The following is a 15,921-nucleotide window of genomic DNA, read 5'->3' as shown; positions in this document are numbered from 1 at the left end:
AATGGACTCTTCGACGTAGGTCAAAAAGATCCTCGGATTAGGTAAAACACTCCAAATTTAACTTGTGAGAGTACATTATCAGGATGTTGGTATCTCTCATTTTAGGTGAATTGTCATGTAATTTCTGAAAGAGAACGGCCATTTTTCATTTACTCTTATTTCAGTTTAACCCAGACTATTTTTTCAGGTGCCACTGAAGCACAATCAGCACAATGACATGGGTATTATGAGAAAGATTAATTGCGCCATTGTTGATTCGCCACAGGACGACTGTTTTAAGTTAAGCAATAAATGAGAGTTCATATCTTTGCTGTGAAACAATTTTAAGTGCCTACTTTCATTCAGGAGAATAAAAACTTCAAAACTTAATGTCCTGATGATGGTGACGTCACCAAACAGCTTGAATCCCAGTGTAAGGCTCGCAATGACTCGTTTTCGCCAAAAAAAATTCGATTTACTGTAACATAAGCAGCAAATCCTCATTAACTGAAGCTGGAGCCAGGAAAACATTTGGTGTATGAAAATTTATCACCCCATTTATTTTTATCACTTGATTATTGTAACTTTCATCTCTTATAAGCCAGCGAGGTGCGATTAGAGACAGCAGTAACAAAGCACCCTGAGGTGGGGTGAATTATTTTCTTGGAAAACAACTTGCTGGGTTGCTCAAGGGAAGCTTTAAAAAGACCACATTTAGTGAACGCGTTTGATGCATTATACTAAAAAACACATGGGAGGAAAATCGTTGTGTACGATTAAAGAGGGATTTACATGACGTCAGTGTACTATATTTTAATTCACATCATTACACAGAAACAGAAAATGTGTAATGTTCATATTGGTACTGGAATAATAGGATTGAACGTTTTCTGATTATAAAGCACAGTCGGATATGAGGTCTGTCTATAAACACAGCTGGAAAACTCTGACAGCTGGAAGTCTTTTCTGTTTCTCCTTCATCCCCGAGCGTGTAACTACTGCTGACAATAATCAAGACCTTGGTTGAAACAGCGGTGTCATAAGATTTCCTCTTTTTATGTTGCCGGAAGACAGCTTAGTTTTATCTTTCTGTGGCAAGCCGATATTTGATGCACATTTCTTGACTTGTAAGTGTATAAAATTAGACCTGAATTGATCTGGACGCACAATAATTGATGCCTGCAAGAGGAGGAAGGTGCACTTTGGAGTCAGCGCCCTCCCGTGGTGAAACAGTGAAACTGCTCGAAGGGCAAGAAAAAAACAGCAGACTGTTTTTAATACAGAAACTCGAAAATTGAAAGTAAAATTTTCCCACACACAGACTGCATCTCTGTGTGTGGAGTGAAGCTGTGGAACAGACTAAGTAAAGATATGAAGCAATGTCCAAGCATGGCGCAGTTTAAAAAGCGGTTTAAGGATATGGTTTTTACAGGGTACAGGGAAAAGGTAGAGATTTGATAGGGTGTTCTTGTCTAATATTTTCATGTGTGTGCGCATGCACGGGTTTGTTGGTATGGGTATATATGTATGTGTATATGTATGTATGTATGTATGTATGTATATATATATATATGTGTATATGTATGTATGTATGTGTATGTGTATGTGTATATATATATATATATATATATATATGTATGTATATATATATATGTGTATGTGTGTGTATATATATATATATATATATATATATATATATAAAATTGTAGGTTGTGTATCCTTCAGGTGTTAATGGGGTTATTGAAAATGTGTATATGTGCGTATGTGTGTATATACGTAGGTATGGATAGATAGAAACATATATGTGTATATATTAAAAAAAAAAAAAAAAAAATTACACATAACATATAATGTAATTACAAGGAGGTATTTCTGTAGTCTATTGATACTATAGTGGAAAAGGGGTGGGATTAAATAAGCTTATGCTTCTTCCTGCTCCTTTTTGAACATGGACGTTATTTGGAGTTGTGGTTGCTCGTTTTCCTTTTGTTTGCTTTGTTCATTTGTCTCTTTTAATTCTATTTTTTTTTATACTTTTTCAACATGTTCAAAATAAAGATTCAATCAATCAATCAATCAATCAAACTCAACACCCACAGAATATATTTCTTCCAGCTATATTTGTCCACTTTGCTCACGGTGGGAAGGGGGTAGAAATAAACAATGAAAAACTGCATTGAGACATAATTAGTTGCCCAATTTCATATTATTTTGTACAGTCAAATTTAACTGCAGGCATCCCTGTCTACTGGCTTTGCACACATAGACAGTCTTTTATTTGGCTTAAAGTCAGGGCTCTAACAAGCCACTTAGGACATTTAGCTTCACATCCCTAAGCCACTTTGTCCTTTTTGCTGGCGTATTTAGAAACATCCTGCTCCCATTCAGCTTTCTAATGAGAGCCCAAGAAGCTTTCCTGAAACATTTACTTGTTCTTGTTAGTATCAGCTCTTCTTTCATTATTTTTGTAATGTTGAAAAAACAGCCCACAGCAGACCGTTCACGATGATGTTTTATAGCCAAACAAAGCTGTTGGAGGTGCCACCTTACAAGCCAAGTTTGTTATAGTTGTCCAGTTTAGGGGAAGTTATTGGTCACACCATGTGTCTTACTAATGCTGTGAAGAGTACTCAGAGAGAAAGCCTTTGCTGTCTTTTTGTATCATTTGCTAATCTGTCTGTTATGCACTGATCTGGCCTCCATCGATGCTTTTAAGCAGAGAAAACTGGATCAGGGTGTTTTTAATGTCACAGCGAGGCTCAGTATCCCAGCATGCGCCCTGCGTGTGCTGCTAATGCATCACATGACATAAACACAGACACACACTAGATATTTACAATAAATTTGATCTCAAAAATACAAAACAAATGTAAACAAAATCTATATAGGCAAGGCAAAACTATAGACTATCTACATATTCAGACAATAAATGTAAACACATGAGCTCTGAGCCATAAAAACTGCATAGGATCAGCTGTGTGTGTGTGTGTGTGTGTGTGTGTGTGTGTGTGTGTGTGTGTGTGTGTGTGTGTGTGTGTGTGTGTGTGTGTGTGGGATAGTTAGGAGATGACATTCCTTATTTATACATGCAAGTTTGCAAAAAAATCTCTCTATGTAAAATATCATAGAGCACACTTAAAAGATAAATTAATACAATTTCTATAGAGATCAAGCTTGCTGCATGATTGCTCATCAGTGAGGATTACTATACCATCTTGTGCATCATGACACGGTTCCCAGTGTCATGAGTGGGAGTTCACTTATTTTTCTTGCAGGCTTGTGAGAAAGCTTGTGGACTCAACCTCATGAGCTCATCAGTGGGTGGAACCTCCTGTAATGGATCCTGCTGAGGATTTCACACTCAGGAGAGTAAAGACGATTCATTACAAATGAAATGCTAGTGTGTTCCTATCAGAAGAGCGATCGGATTTTTCCAAGGTTTTAAGAGCACATGGCCAATTTCACAGAGGTCTCTGATCCTGTTAGTTGCCTGCTTATTTAGCAAGTTTGATTGTGTTTGGAGCTCTGCAATCCAAAGCTGCAGATTTACCAAGAAGAATCAGAACTTCAGAATCTATGCCATAAAATAATAATAAAATGATCTGCAACTGTTATGTTGGCAAAGTTTCAGTCAGGCAAATTAAAGAGAGGCAAAGCTGCATTATATTTCACCCTTTCTGGACTGTGATGTAACATAGCACACTCCTACTCTCAGGTTGATCTGAGGCTCTGCGAGTAATCTCGTCAACAGATCAGAGATGAAGGTACTGAGCACAAAGCAGGGCTACACCTTCTACAGCTTAATGGGATTGGCCCCCATCGATAGATGTGCCACTGCGATTAGCCTGCTTGGAAGCAGTCATCCATTTGAATCTCAAACACAGAACTGCAAGCAGTAAGGAGAACAATAATAGTATAATTTTGCAGGACAAAACTGGATGCTGACATGGTGCAGACATGAGTAGCAGTATGTGCTGTTTTTTGATGCACTGATTGAGGATACAGAGTGCATAATTAGCAAAACAACAACATAGAGTCTCTTGTTTCTTAGATGGGATTTAATGCTTAAATTTGACTCTTGTTAGAAAATACTTACTCAAAACAAGACACGAGCATTTTATAAGTATAGGAGGAATTGTGTGTGATGCGTTTGTTTTCAGGATTCTACAAAGAAATCTGCCTGTTCTGCAGGATCATCACTCACAGGTCACACTTTTCCAAATACTCTCTGTCAATCCTTTGGTTGCCTGCTGAGCCTATTTGACCCTGACGTCACTGAACTGGACCTTGCGCTGATGGTAGAACATATTCAAGTTCCATTAAACCCGCCCAACTTAGAAGAAACTCAAAAAAGCTGCAAATATACATTTAAAAAATACTGGCAGCACTGGCAACTTTTACAGCTCAAAGGTAAAATTACGCAGACCTTACAAATCTATTCATGCACATCAAGTTGTCCTTTATATTTATACATATACATGTATGTATTGTTTTAATGAAAAAGCTTTATGCAGTGATGCAGATGTTGGTGCAGTCTAGCAGGAGCTGGGTGTTGAACAGACTCCTTATTACCTGCTAACGTAATACTAATTTGAACACAGCAAACAAATGCACCTGTAATCGCTCCATCTGGCAGCTTTGTGGTGTTTTACTATCACACACTAGACAAGAATGAGGACATCGTTTATTCTAATTATTGTAAATTGACTACCAGATATTTCTGTGTCATTGTGATTAAGCACTTTAGCATCACCACACCTGGTGAACCAGCAGGGTGTTGGAAAAACTGATCCTGGGTCAGCCACAATCTAATGGCAGTGACGCAATAATATTTTGTAATTTAATATGACTTGGTGCTTGTAATATGAAGTTTTAGTCTCTGTGCGTGTGAAGTTCACACAGGGTTTAGTTTTAATCATTAAATATTAATTTGTTTATTTAATACGAATACAAATACTCTCCAAATTATGACTTAACATGCTTTTTAATTCTTCTGGTTTTGCCGATGGAGGTGTGACAAAAAAGGGTTTTTTACCTGCTCTGCAGCCATTTTTCATAAATTTATTATCATTTTATTTACTTATTTATTAACTGAGCATTAAGTTTTTTCTTACAACTTTTTAAAACAAAATAGAGGGCTTGTAATCACTGAGAATACCTTTCTTTTATATGAATATATTATTTACAGCATATATCTATAAAGATCACTTGATTAATTCTCCTTCATGCCAATATCTTGCGAGTGAAGTTGTCGAGTTCGTCTGAAAAGTTGTGCAGTGCCCGTCAAAGTAGTGCATAATTGACTGATGTAACAGTAGATATAAACATTACTTTATTGTACTTAATTATTTAGAACTGCTCTTATTCCATGCATATGATAATGCTGCAGGCATAAGGATTTATCATGTTACAGGCTTGTAGGATGTGTTTTGTGCAGCATGTTGCAGGCTGTAGTGCCCATAACAGTAAAAGACACACATCATAGGACTTATATGCAATGGATATGATTTATTTTAGAAAATCATATGTCAGATTAGGAAACTGATTATTTTAAAAGTACAAACAAATCGATCGTCAGTAAACTTTCACTTATTACCTGTACTTGTTTTCAGTTAAATGTTACACATTTGAAGTGAAACGTGACCATTTCTTATTACCCATCATCTCAACATAACACACACACACACACACACACACACACACACACACACACACACACACACACACACACACACACACACACACACACACACATGTTAGTGACTTCAAAGAGCCTCAGTACACTGAGTAGGTGAATACGGGAAGATTATACCTTTTTTCCTGTCAAAATAAATCCAGTGCCTTTAAACTGATGATGATTATATGATTACATCAACTAAAACATCCACATTAAACTCAGTGTGATCAGCATTTGCATGTAACATATGACTATATTAGAAAGTTATTTATAAATGAGACCTTATGCTACAACGTATTGTGACCAGTCACATATACCACATGTTGAAAAAGACCCATAATACACTTTTAAAAATGTTTTTTTTTCCTGTCTTATTAGAAAACAGAGAAAACATCCACAGTACCAGCACCTCTCTTCTGCTTAGACATTAAATTGATGTAGAGTTGTCACTGAGGTTATGACATATCCCATGATATTGATCCTCAAAGTGGGTTTAAAAAGAAAAAATGATGCTAAAAAAGACTTTGGAGTGTGACACTCATAAACGCTACCAGAAGACAGAAAATATTCATAGTATGAAGGAAAAAAATTTCATATGTTCGTTAAATATACTGAAGTTATTCTTTTTTTAAATATCAGAGACTGATTGATCTTTGATGGATTTTATTGAACTAGTGTGACTGTCCCAGCTCACACTCAGGAAGAGGCAGGGCCTAATTATCGTCACAAGAACGCCATCTGAAAACAAATGATCCAAAGCAAGAAGGTGAAATGAAGCTTTCATGTTTTCTTGGGGCGATAAATTTTAGAAAACCAGTCAACTTTTTAAACACCCTGTTGGTGTCTGAGTCTACACTCAGTCTTCTAATTGAACTAGTAACCTCAAATATGGTGTCCCGGTTTAAGTCCTCTAACATGGAGGGTGAGGACGTAACACGTGCTGAATACTTGGCTCATTGACTTCAAACCATCAGCCCTGCAGGAATCATCAATCAATTCCTCCAATCCTCCAGAAACTGCACCTACAGTATCATCGCAGCTCTTCTTCAGGGTATCCCACAGGAACATTTCTCATATTGTTTAAAGCGTGTCAGATCCCCTTTACACACACACAGATTTACATGTAACAAGGAACGTACGTGTTTTCTCTGAGACCCCACTGAAGAGCATAGTGCAGTGACAGTTGCTGCATTTAGCAGGTACCACACCACCTGGGATTTAAACGTCTTAACTATAAGACGTTTATAAGACTTTAATGCTCCCCCTCCCTGCTTCTTCCGTGTGACCCAGAGTAAAGAGTCCAACAGGCAGGAAGGACTGCAAGGAGGAAAAGAAATACACATTTAACTACACATTTGTTTTTAAAAAAAAGCATCGCAGTAAAAGCGTTGTCTACTCAGAGTATTTAAACATAGTTACCACATCAGTAAGTAGATATTACAGATACAACAGAATCTTGTATCTAAGATGAAATATATTACGCACGGCTATAATAACGCCATTGTTGTGGAATCAAGGTAATTTATTTATATAGTGAATTTTACCAATATGCACACAGTTGTTGCGTAGTATGTGAATGTGTTTATTTTCTCATTTTCTTTACATCATTCACCACTGCTCTCATTATACTAAATGGATTGACTGGCCAATCAGGAAGAGATACCTCATAAGTCAGGCTTTAAGGCAAGTAATTAAAGGGTGGATCTCTGCTTGCCAGAGCAGGTGAATTCATTTGATCCTTGAGAGAGCCACATCTAATCAAGCAGGGCCCGGAAGCTTCAGACTCCTCCTTCCCAATCCCCTTCCGCTAGAAAATCGCCTTTCACAACGATTAGTTGTCGTACCCAGATTTTCTTGCAGCTGTTCTCAGACAACCATCAAAATTTCCTTCCTTGAGGATCTTGAGTTTGAGGAGGAAGAAAGTATGGGTGCAGGAGCCAGCGCCGAGGACAAAAAGTCCAAGGAGTTGGAAAAACAACTCCAAGAAGATGCTGATAAGGAGTCTAAAACGGTCAAGCTATTACTGCTTGGTAAGTGACCTCCTGAATAGAGTTATGCTGTGCATCCTAGACTGCAGGAGAGGAGAAGTGCTCAGACCAACAGGGTTTACCTGTTCTCATGGAGGATTCAGTAAAAAGTAATTTTTAACTTTCCATCTTTGGCTGCAAAGGTTTTGGTTTGCAGAGCAGATCCAAAGTGTTAAACAGATGCACAGAAAAATATGTTTCTTTTAGTTTCAGACTGACTGGTGTGTGAAAGATAATGAATGTAACGTTACAAAAACACCTTAAAATGGAGAAATTTATTTACCTGCAGTCATCAGGTACAGATAAATGTCTTGATGAAGTGTTGCATAGGAGCCATTTGATGGTGATACTATATATATATATATATATATATATATATATATATATATATATATATATATATATATATATATATATATATATATATATATATATATATATATATATATATATATATATATATAAACTCTTAGTTTGTTAAAAGATGTTAGAGCTGTTTCATTGGCATGAGGTCAGGGGAGGCGAGAGATTAGAGAGATAGGAAAGCAGATTGAACTTTTATACCCACAGGTCTGTGATGAAGGCCATTTTGGAAATTGCAAGTTCCATAACTGAAAAGTAGAGCAAAAGCAAAAGCTTAGACTAATGTTTGCCTATCTTTACCACCTGCTTATGCTTATTATATCATGTTTAAAATACATCAGTCACAAAAAATGGAAGAATTTCACGTTTATCGAAAAGATCTTCAAAAAGAAAACAGGAAATCTGTAAATACATATGCATGGAATTTAAAATAACATATTGCATTTAGAAATCTACTGGTGAAAAGAACTAATGATCATCTGACTTTTACTTAAAAATGACTCTTCACTTCTGATGGAAGGACATTGGTGCTTAAAAGATCACAGCCTTTGGTCTAAATGAATCACAGCCTGGCAGTGATATGTCAATCCTATTAACTAACCAGTTTAGTGCAGATCCACTTGGTGAGATCTTTGTTGACTTGCAGCTCGCACAAAATGTATAAAATGTGTTCTGTTCTGAGAAATCAGCAAAAATAACTCACAAACGTTTATACTTCTACAGGGGGAACCTAAGCTGTTCATTTGTACAAATTAGTCTTGAAAGTGGTTTGTGTTTTTCTGACAGCAATTTTTTTAAATTGCTATATCATTTGCGATTGAAAAGCTAGTCAGCGATTTAATATAGACTTGCAAGTGATTTACAGAGATGTTGCTTCTTCTGCTGCACATGGATCAGATTGTAAGGGCAGGTAAGAAGAGAGCCATCACGTGGTCTCAGGGGGATATTGTGAAAACAGGAAAAAAAAGACCACAGAGGATCCCAAACTCTGTTTTATTACAGCTCCACAGGCTTGCAGCTGATTTCAGTAGCGAGCAAGTTGTCTGCTAAATGGTGAAAGTAACAGCTGAAGCATTTTAGATGTCTTAATGAACTTTTTTCAGTCCGTAAGTAATAAAACTGGCTGACAACAAATTTTGTGATGATTCTGCCATCAAGGGAGTAAACAAAAAAATACACAAGCAAAAACGTAACATAAAAAACAAAAACAAAAAAACCTCAGTAACAACAAAATATAGGCCTTGAGTGTAAATTTTTCCAAACAGTTTTGCATATTAGAAATGGCTGTGATTTCACTGTTGATATTCTATATTTTCGTGGATTTGTATTTTCTTTAAAAAAAACAACTTCCCTCCTTTAGAGCCGCATGTGTAAAGGTTTTAAATGCTCAGCACTAAGTCTGTCCATGGCTTAAGTGATGTGGCTCAAGTGGGAGCAAGACGGTCAGCTTTGGGTGTCCTGTGACGCATAAACTCCTTCTGGCCTAACTTAGCTTACAGTGTTGGAGGGAGCCTGATCTGCAGGGAGGCTTTTCTGCAGTCAATTTTACATAAATGCACGCCACTCATTATGTATGCATGCATGTACTTACTGCAACTTGCTGTCATTTTAGCTGGTTTCAGTGTTTTTATGTCAGACGTCCAACATTTGGTGATGTCTGCCGACAAAAGCTCAGTGCTAATCATTAGTGGGTGAGATTTAAAATAATAATAATAATAATAATAATAATAATAATAATAATAATAATAATAATAATAATAATAATAATAATAATAATAAATAAGGGAGTTTTTTTTATAGTTTAGCAGGGGGAAAAACTCCTATGAGAGCTGTGGCGTTGCTGCTTCTGTTATCTAAGCTTTGGCTAGTTCGGTGTCCTGTGTTAAAACAAAAAAGCTTTGCAAGAAACTGAGAGTCAGAACACATCAGAGATGTATCAATGCACATTAAAATCCATCTCCTCCACTTTGCATTTCTCATCCTACTTCTATTGTATTTTCTTCACTTATATATCAGTGCACCTGGCATTCTTATGCAATATATTTACATTTAGTGTTTTTATCTGCCCACTGTCTTGTGTTTGCAAAGTAAAATATCTTCATAGTATGAAATTTAGGATCTTAACCTTTGTTCTCTTTTCCACAGGTGCTGGTGAGTCGGGGAAGAGCACCATCGTTAAACAAATGAAGTAAGCGTTAAAATAAGTGCTGATGGTAGCTTTGAGTCATTCACTGTCACAGGTAGACAATGGGAATTTGGAGTTTTTCGGGAGTTTTTATTAATCCCATCAGTCATGAATTCGACCATTTGGCTAAAGCTCTTCAATCTCTGTCTGTTTCATTTGCAGTGAAGCCCTTTACGAAAGCTTAACAAGGCAAACATCCGCTTACTAATTCGTCAGCACTTCTTTTGTGCACTTGGTTAAACTTTGGCAGTGAAACCAAAGGGAGATCACTAAGACACCACAAGGTGGCACCCTCTCCCTCTCGGCTGTTTTCTTTCTGCCCATCAGCTCAGTTAAAGTAGTTATTGTTGAGAAAGTTTTTTCCTGAGTTAAAACACTTCTGCCCCCACTCTTCTACTCGCTCGCAGGATTTTGCATCAAGGTGGTTACACAAAAGAGGAACAACTGGAGTTCAGAGCGATCATCTATGGCAACATCCTGCAATCTGCTCTGGCTATCATCAGAGGCATGGAGATGCTTGGCATTGATTTTGGCGCATCATCTGGACAGGTCTCAAGTTACACTTAAGAGATAAAAACCAGACATGATAAACTTGTTGAGTTCATTCTCCCTGACATTAAATGTTGCACTATAAATATTCCAAGCACTTTGTCCATGCTGATGGAGTTTTATTCTGTGTGCACAAAACCACAGGTGGATTCACAGAAGCTGCAAAACTTGTCAGACTCTATAGAGGAAGGCACAATGCCTCCTGAGCTGGCTGATGTTATCATGAAGTTGTGGAAAGACTCTGGAGTGCAGGCCGCCTTTGACAGAGCTGCTGAGTACCAGCTCAATGACTCTGCTGGCTAGTGAGTCGATGTCATATGTGTAAATCTAAAGAGTCAGCTCATGCAGACTTTATAAATACAGATGATTTCATATACCAAGACTGACTGCTGTACTGTTTGTTCTGGAATCATCAGCTACCTCAATGAAATGGACAGAATCTGCAAGGCAGACTACATGCCCACTGAGCAGGATGTGCTGCGATCTCGAGTCAAAACAACTGGTATCATTGAAGAGCAGTTCTCCTGCAAAGAGCTGCACTTCAGGTGAGTCACTGGGAAACTGGCTAAAGCTTACATGTCTGCGGTTCACAGGTACTTAGTGAGTGTGTTCTGACTTTCTGTGGTGAACAGGATGTTTGATGTGGGTGGCCAGAGGTCAGAGAGAAAGAAGTGGATCCATTGTTTCGAAGGTGTGACTTGCATCATCTTTTGCGGAGCTCTCAGTGCGTACGACATGGTGCTCGTAGAGGACGATGAAGTGGTGAGTCAAGGAGTCTTAGTCCTAAGTCCTAAGTGACCACAAAGAAACTTGTCAGTGAGTAACTCTGCGTTCACTCTAACTTTTATAGAACCGTATGCACGAGTCCCTCCATCTGTTCAACAGTATCTGCAACCACAGATTCTTTGCACTGACCTCCATCGTGCTTTTCCTCAACAAGAAGGATCTCTTTGAAGAGAAGATCAAGAAAGTCCACTTGAGCATCTGCTTCCCAGACTACGACGGTAAGATCGCGTGCTTTGGATTTCAGTTATACCTGTGGCATGTGGCAGGCTTGAAGAAGGAGAATTTAGCAGTAGGCCACATCTGTCAGGCAAACAGTGAGATGGAAACCAGACTGGTACATGGCACCAGAACACAAATAGCAATAAAGAAGGAAAATTAACTTATAACGTAAGCCGCGATGCAAATACGTCACTTGTCACGTCATATAACACAAGTAATTATTCTGAACCTTCTCCCCTGATCAATTGCTTTCTTTTAGGCCCCAACACATACGACGATGCCAGCAACTACATCAAGTCGCAGTTCCTGGAGCTGAACATGAAGAAGGGCGTGAAAGAAATCTACTCTCACTTGACTTGTGCCACAGACACAAAAAACGTGGAAATTGTGTTCAACGCTGTGACAGACATCATCATCAAAGAAAACCTTAAGGATTGCGGTCTCTTCTAAGCAGCTGCAGAGTGGAAAGAAGGTACGTAGCGAGCACGCCACATTGCTCCCAGAGCCTGTGTCAGTGAAGACTAATAGAGTCAAGATCAGATCCCAGCTTTATCAACTTAACCTCATCATGTCTGGCCATCCTACATTGCCAAGCAACGGCATGAGAAATAATCAGTTTGGACCAATTGAGGCTGTTGAGGATGAGGAAGATAATCAGAAGCAAAAAGCAGTTCCTCAGTGGCTTGATATGATCAGTTTCACATTCCAGAAAAGACTGACAGTAAAATATTTCATGTATGATTTATGAGAATTAGTTCATGTTTATCACTTTCTCCACTTTGCAGAAATTCCTCTCCTACCTTAACCCCTCATATATTGGCATTAACTAAGGAGCGCTAAAGATGGAGCACAAGGGATCCTCAGATTGTTGTGTTTACACCATCGCTTCCATGCCAAGACACGACCCTTGACTGATCCTAGCACCTCATCATCTCCAACAGTTACACACCCCTGCAACACAGTGCATGTCCAGCTGGGTTGAAGCAAGTATCAAGCACCCATATCAACATCGTGGACACACAGCTTTCTACAAGACTCGTTCATTTTTCTAAACTACGCTATTTTTCTCACACCAAAAGCTGAAAGTTTGAAGGTAAGAACAGGAAATAGTTGCTGATTCCATCCTTTGACTTCTGTGTCATGAGTTTTATTTACTATTAAAGCCAAGCTCTGTAAAATAAACTAAATAAAATAAAACAATAACTCTGGGATTTATAAATATTTTGAATAGCAACATCTCAATTTTATTTTATTTTATTTTGAGTACAGTAGTCTCTGTGGTCTTGATAATTAAACTGTGTAAGTTGCTGAGCAAATATCCCATTCCCAGTGCAAAATAATGTACATGTAACTACATAGTGTTGATGTATTCATTTCGCTTAACATTTTAATGTGATGAATAATTTTCAGGACATCAAACATGGTAGAGAAACTTTGTACATAAGAGTAGATAATGCATTATATTTTGAAAGATAATCTATGACAGAGGGAAACACTAGAGGGACGATGCTTCATTATAAAAAGGGATTGAAAAATCTACAGAGTTTGTCCTTTCTTATGAAATGTAGAGGCATGAAATAAAGACGCATTAACTTCACCTTTGTGTCCGTGTCTTCGTTGCAGAACCACACTGTCACTACAGTATATTGAATTAGCGAAACAGGCATGCTGACACTGACAGACCAGCTCGGGCTGTTACTTGTAGGGACAATGCTGCTGTTATATAATTTCCCTAATCCAGTCAAAGGGGAAATGGCAGCGTAGGGAAGTTCATTAACAATAACCCTATTGAGAGAGCAAAACAAATTAAAGCGGTAATTAATCTGCTGGGTGAGATTCGCTCTAAGATTGTGCAGGGACGGATACACGAGGCATGACAGCAAGCAAGGGCAAAACACAGTGTAAACAATATCTGGAGCTTAAAAGAGGAGCTATGGTTTGACTTGAGTGAGTGGGATTGCTTCCTTTTTGTCTCTCATGATATATTAGCATTTCCAAATCAATGGAGAGTATGATTCTGTTCAAACAGCCGGAGAATGCCAACAGATTGTTACAGATAAATATCACATTATTATCCTCCCTATGAAATTAAAAGGTTTTGTCAAAAGTTCTTTTTTTTTAACAGAGCAAGGGATTTTCAACATAGCATTTCTAAACATGAAAGCATGAATTAGGTCTATTTTCACACAATAACACAATTATTTTAGAAAAAAAAATACCAGGTTCAATATTATTAGCCTGTAAAATCAAGTTAAAACTGAAGATTATTGTCCAGTTTATACACAGTATAAAAACTTCAGCAAGAGTTTTTGCTGTCACTTGGAAAACATCATGGAAAAACAAAAGAAATCAGCTTAGACTTGAGAAAAAGAATTGTTGATGTTCACAAAGCAGGAGATGGACATGCAAAGTTATTGCAGAGTTTCCAAGTGTCAAGAATCATGAAGAAATTCAGAGAGTGGCACCCAAAACAGAACAAGCCTGGCAGAGGTAGGAAGCAAAAGATTTCAAAGACTCTGGAAAGAAAACTAGTGAGGAATGTGTCTAAAGACCCCAGAACAACCGTCAACACACTCATGAATGATTTAGTCAAGTTGGGAATTGTAGTCTCAACTAAGACAATCACTAGAGCTCTCCACAGGAATGCACTGCATGTGAGGCTTGTAAGGCTGCAGACCAAAAACAATTCTACTTCTGCAGAAGAGACACTTTCAAGTAAGACTGTAGCATGCTAAGAACAACCTAGAGAAAGATTATAATTTAGACTCTGGTAGTTTTTGGTTTGTGTGAAATAATTTAGTTTCTGTGTGCAAAGTAAAATAATAAACATCTGCAGCTGTATTGGAAACTGTGTTAAAAATTTCCTTGCTCGGGGGGGGGGGGTAATAATTCTGTCCTCATCTGTATGTCATTGTCACTAAAGCCAAGGAAAAGATCAAAGTGATGTTCATCTATAAAGCAAAAAAACAAAATTAACTATTAAAAACACACGAGTGAGTCATCGCAAAGCCTTCTTAAAAAATATAACCGATTCTCAATTTTCTTTAAAGATTAACAGCTCTGGTTGGAACAAATGAGGCTGAGTGCTTTAGGCAGTAAACACAAGTGGAGCGATGGACCAACACATTGTTGGCTTTAGTCTGATGTTACCTGCTGACAACATGAAGTTTTAGAATGTCACAACCTATATCCTGCAAACTTAACATAAAAAATTGCACATTTTGTCTCAAAGAGTCTTTTCCTGTGTGCTGTCATGTTGACTCGTAGCTTGCATCTCATTTGAGTTTATTTCATGGTTTTACTCTCAAGCAGAGACAGCAGAGAAAGACAATTTGAGCTGTTTTGTGTGTGCAGCAGCTGGAACACACTGACCCTCAGCTCCAAACATACAGATGTGTCGCCGAAGTCTAAAAATACTGTTTCCAACCTGAATGACCTCAGTCTCTGCTCTGTTTCGGTGAGAATATGACTATATGGTTTACAGTGGATAGCATCTGGTTAGTGTTGCCTGTTATTTTGTTTTAAACCAGAAGAACAGTCAGACAGCTTTGAGCTATGAGGTTAAAACAGGGCCAGTACAACTGCTCAGATTTCAAGTGAGCTATACGTCCATCGGACACCTGCCTAACAATATACAGCTCTGACACACTGGACATAAGACATCTGCAGATGTATTATGGTGTTCTTTGGGTCCTGTAGACTGCAGGGTGGGTCCTTTTTGAATCAGTCTTATTGTTGTGAACTTCTAAGACGTTTGGAGGCTCAAAGGATAATTTAGGTGGTGCACGCTGGAGGGAGGCTACTTCCTTGATCCTTGGTCTGCAGCAATGTTTTTAGGTAGGCGATACATGTTGACATAGCATCTATATGAATCCCAGGATCCAGGGTTTTACCAGAAAATGTCATCACTTTACCTTCAGTGGTTTTAATCATGTGGCCAATCAGTAATAACCTTTGATGAACTTTGCTTTTGGGACCAGGCTGTGCAGGACTGTGCTCTACTGCAGAATATACAGCAGCAGTCTTCCTAAGTATTCAGTCTTCATGTACTGTGTGCATCTAAATGCCTTCATCAAACTATTATCCCAGTTTCACAGTTTAGTTTTTATATTTCTTTACTAGTATTCACAAGACGG

The 15,921-nt window shown here is 38.0% G+C and overlaps 1 protein-coding gene across 1 annotated transcript; it reads left to right on the top strand.

Moving 5' to 3' along the window:
- Positions 1-7,580: 7,580 nt before the first annotated feature.
- Positions 7,581-12,894, top strand: gnat2 (guanine nucleotide binding protein (G protein), alpha transducing activity polypeptide 2; the record flags this gene model as incomplete). The annotated part of the gene is made up of 9 exons (XM_080898265.1): positions 7,581-7,686; positions 10,192-10,234; positions 10,639-10,780; positions 10,925-11,082; positions 11,197-11,325; positions 11,413-11,542; positions 11,631-11,784; positions 12,045-12,257; positions 12,571-12,894. 8 exons carry the CDS (start codon positions 7,581-7,583, stop codon positions 12,233-12,235), a joined length of 1,053 nt encoding a protein of 350 aa, XP_080754391.1. The 3' UTR covers positions 12,236-12,257; positions 12,571-12,894.
- Between the last annotated feature and the right edge of the window lie 3,027 nt (positions 12,895-15,921).

This window comes from Rhamphochromis sp. 'chilingali' (genome assembly GCF_963969265.1).
Source record: "Rhamphochromis sp. 'chilingali' genome assembly, chromosome: 12".
Lineage (NCBI taxonomy): Eukaryota > Metazoa > Chordata > Actinopteri > Cichliformes > Cichlidae > Rhamphochromis > Rhamphochromis sp. 'chilingali'.
Note: the sequence above shows the minus strand (reverse complement) of the source record. Positions and strands in the feature narration are given on the sequence as shown.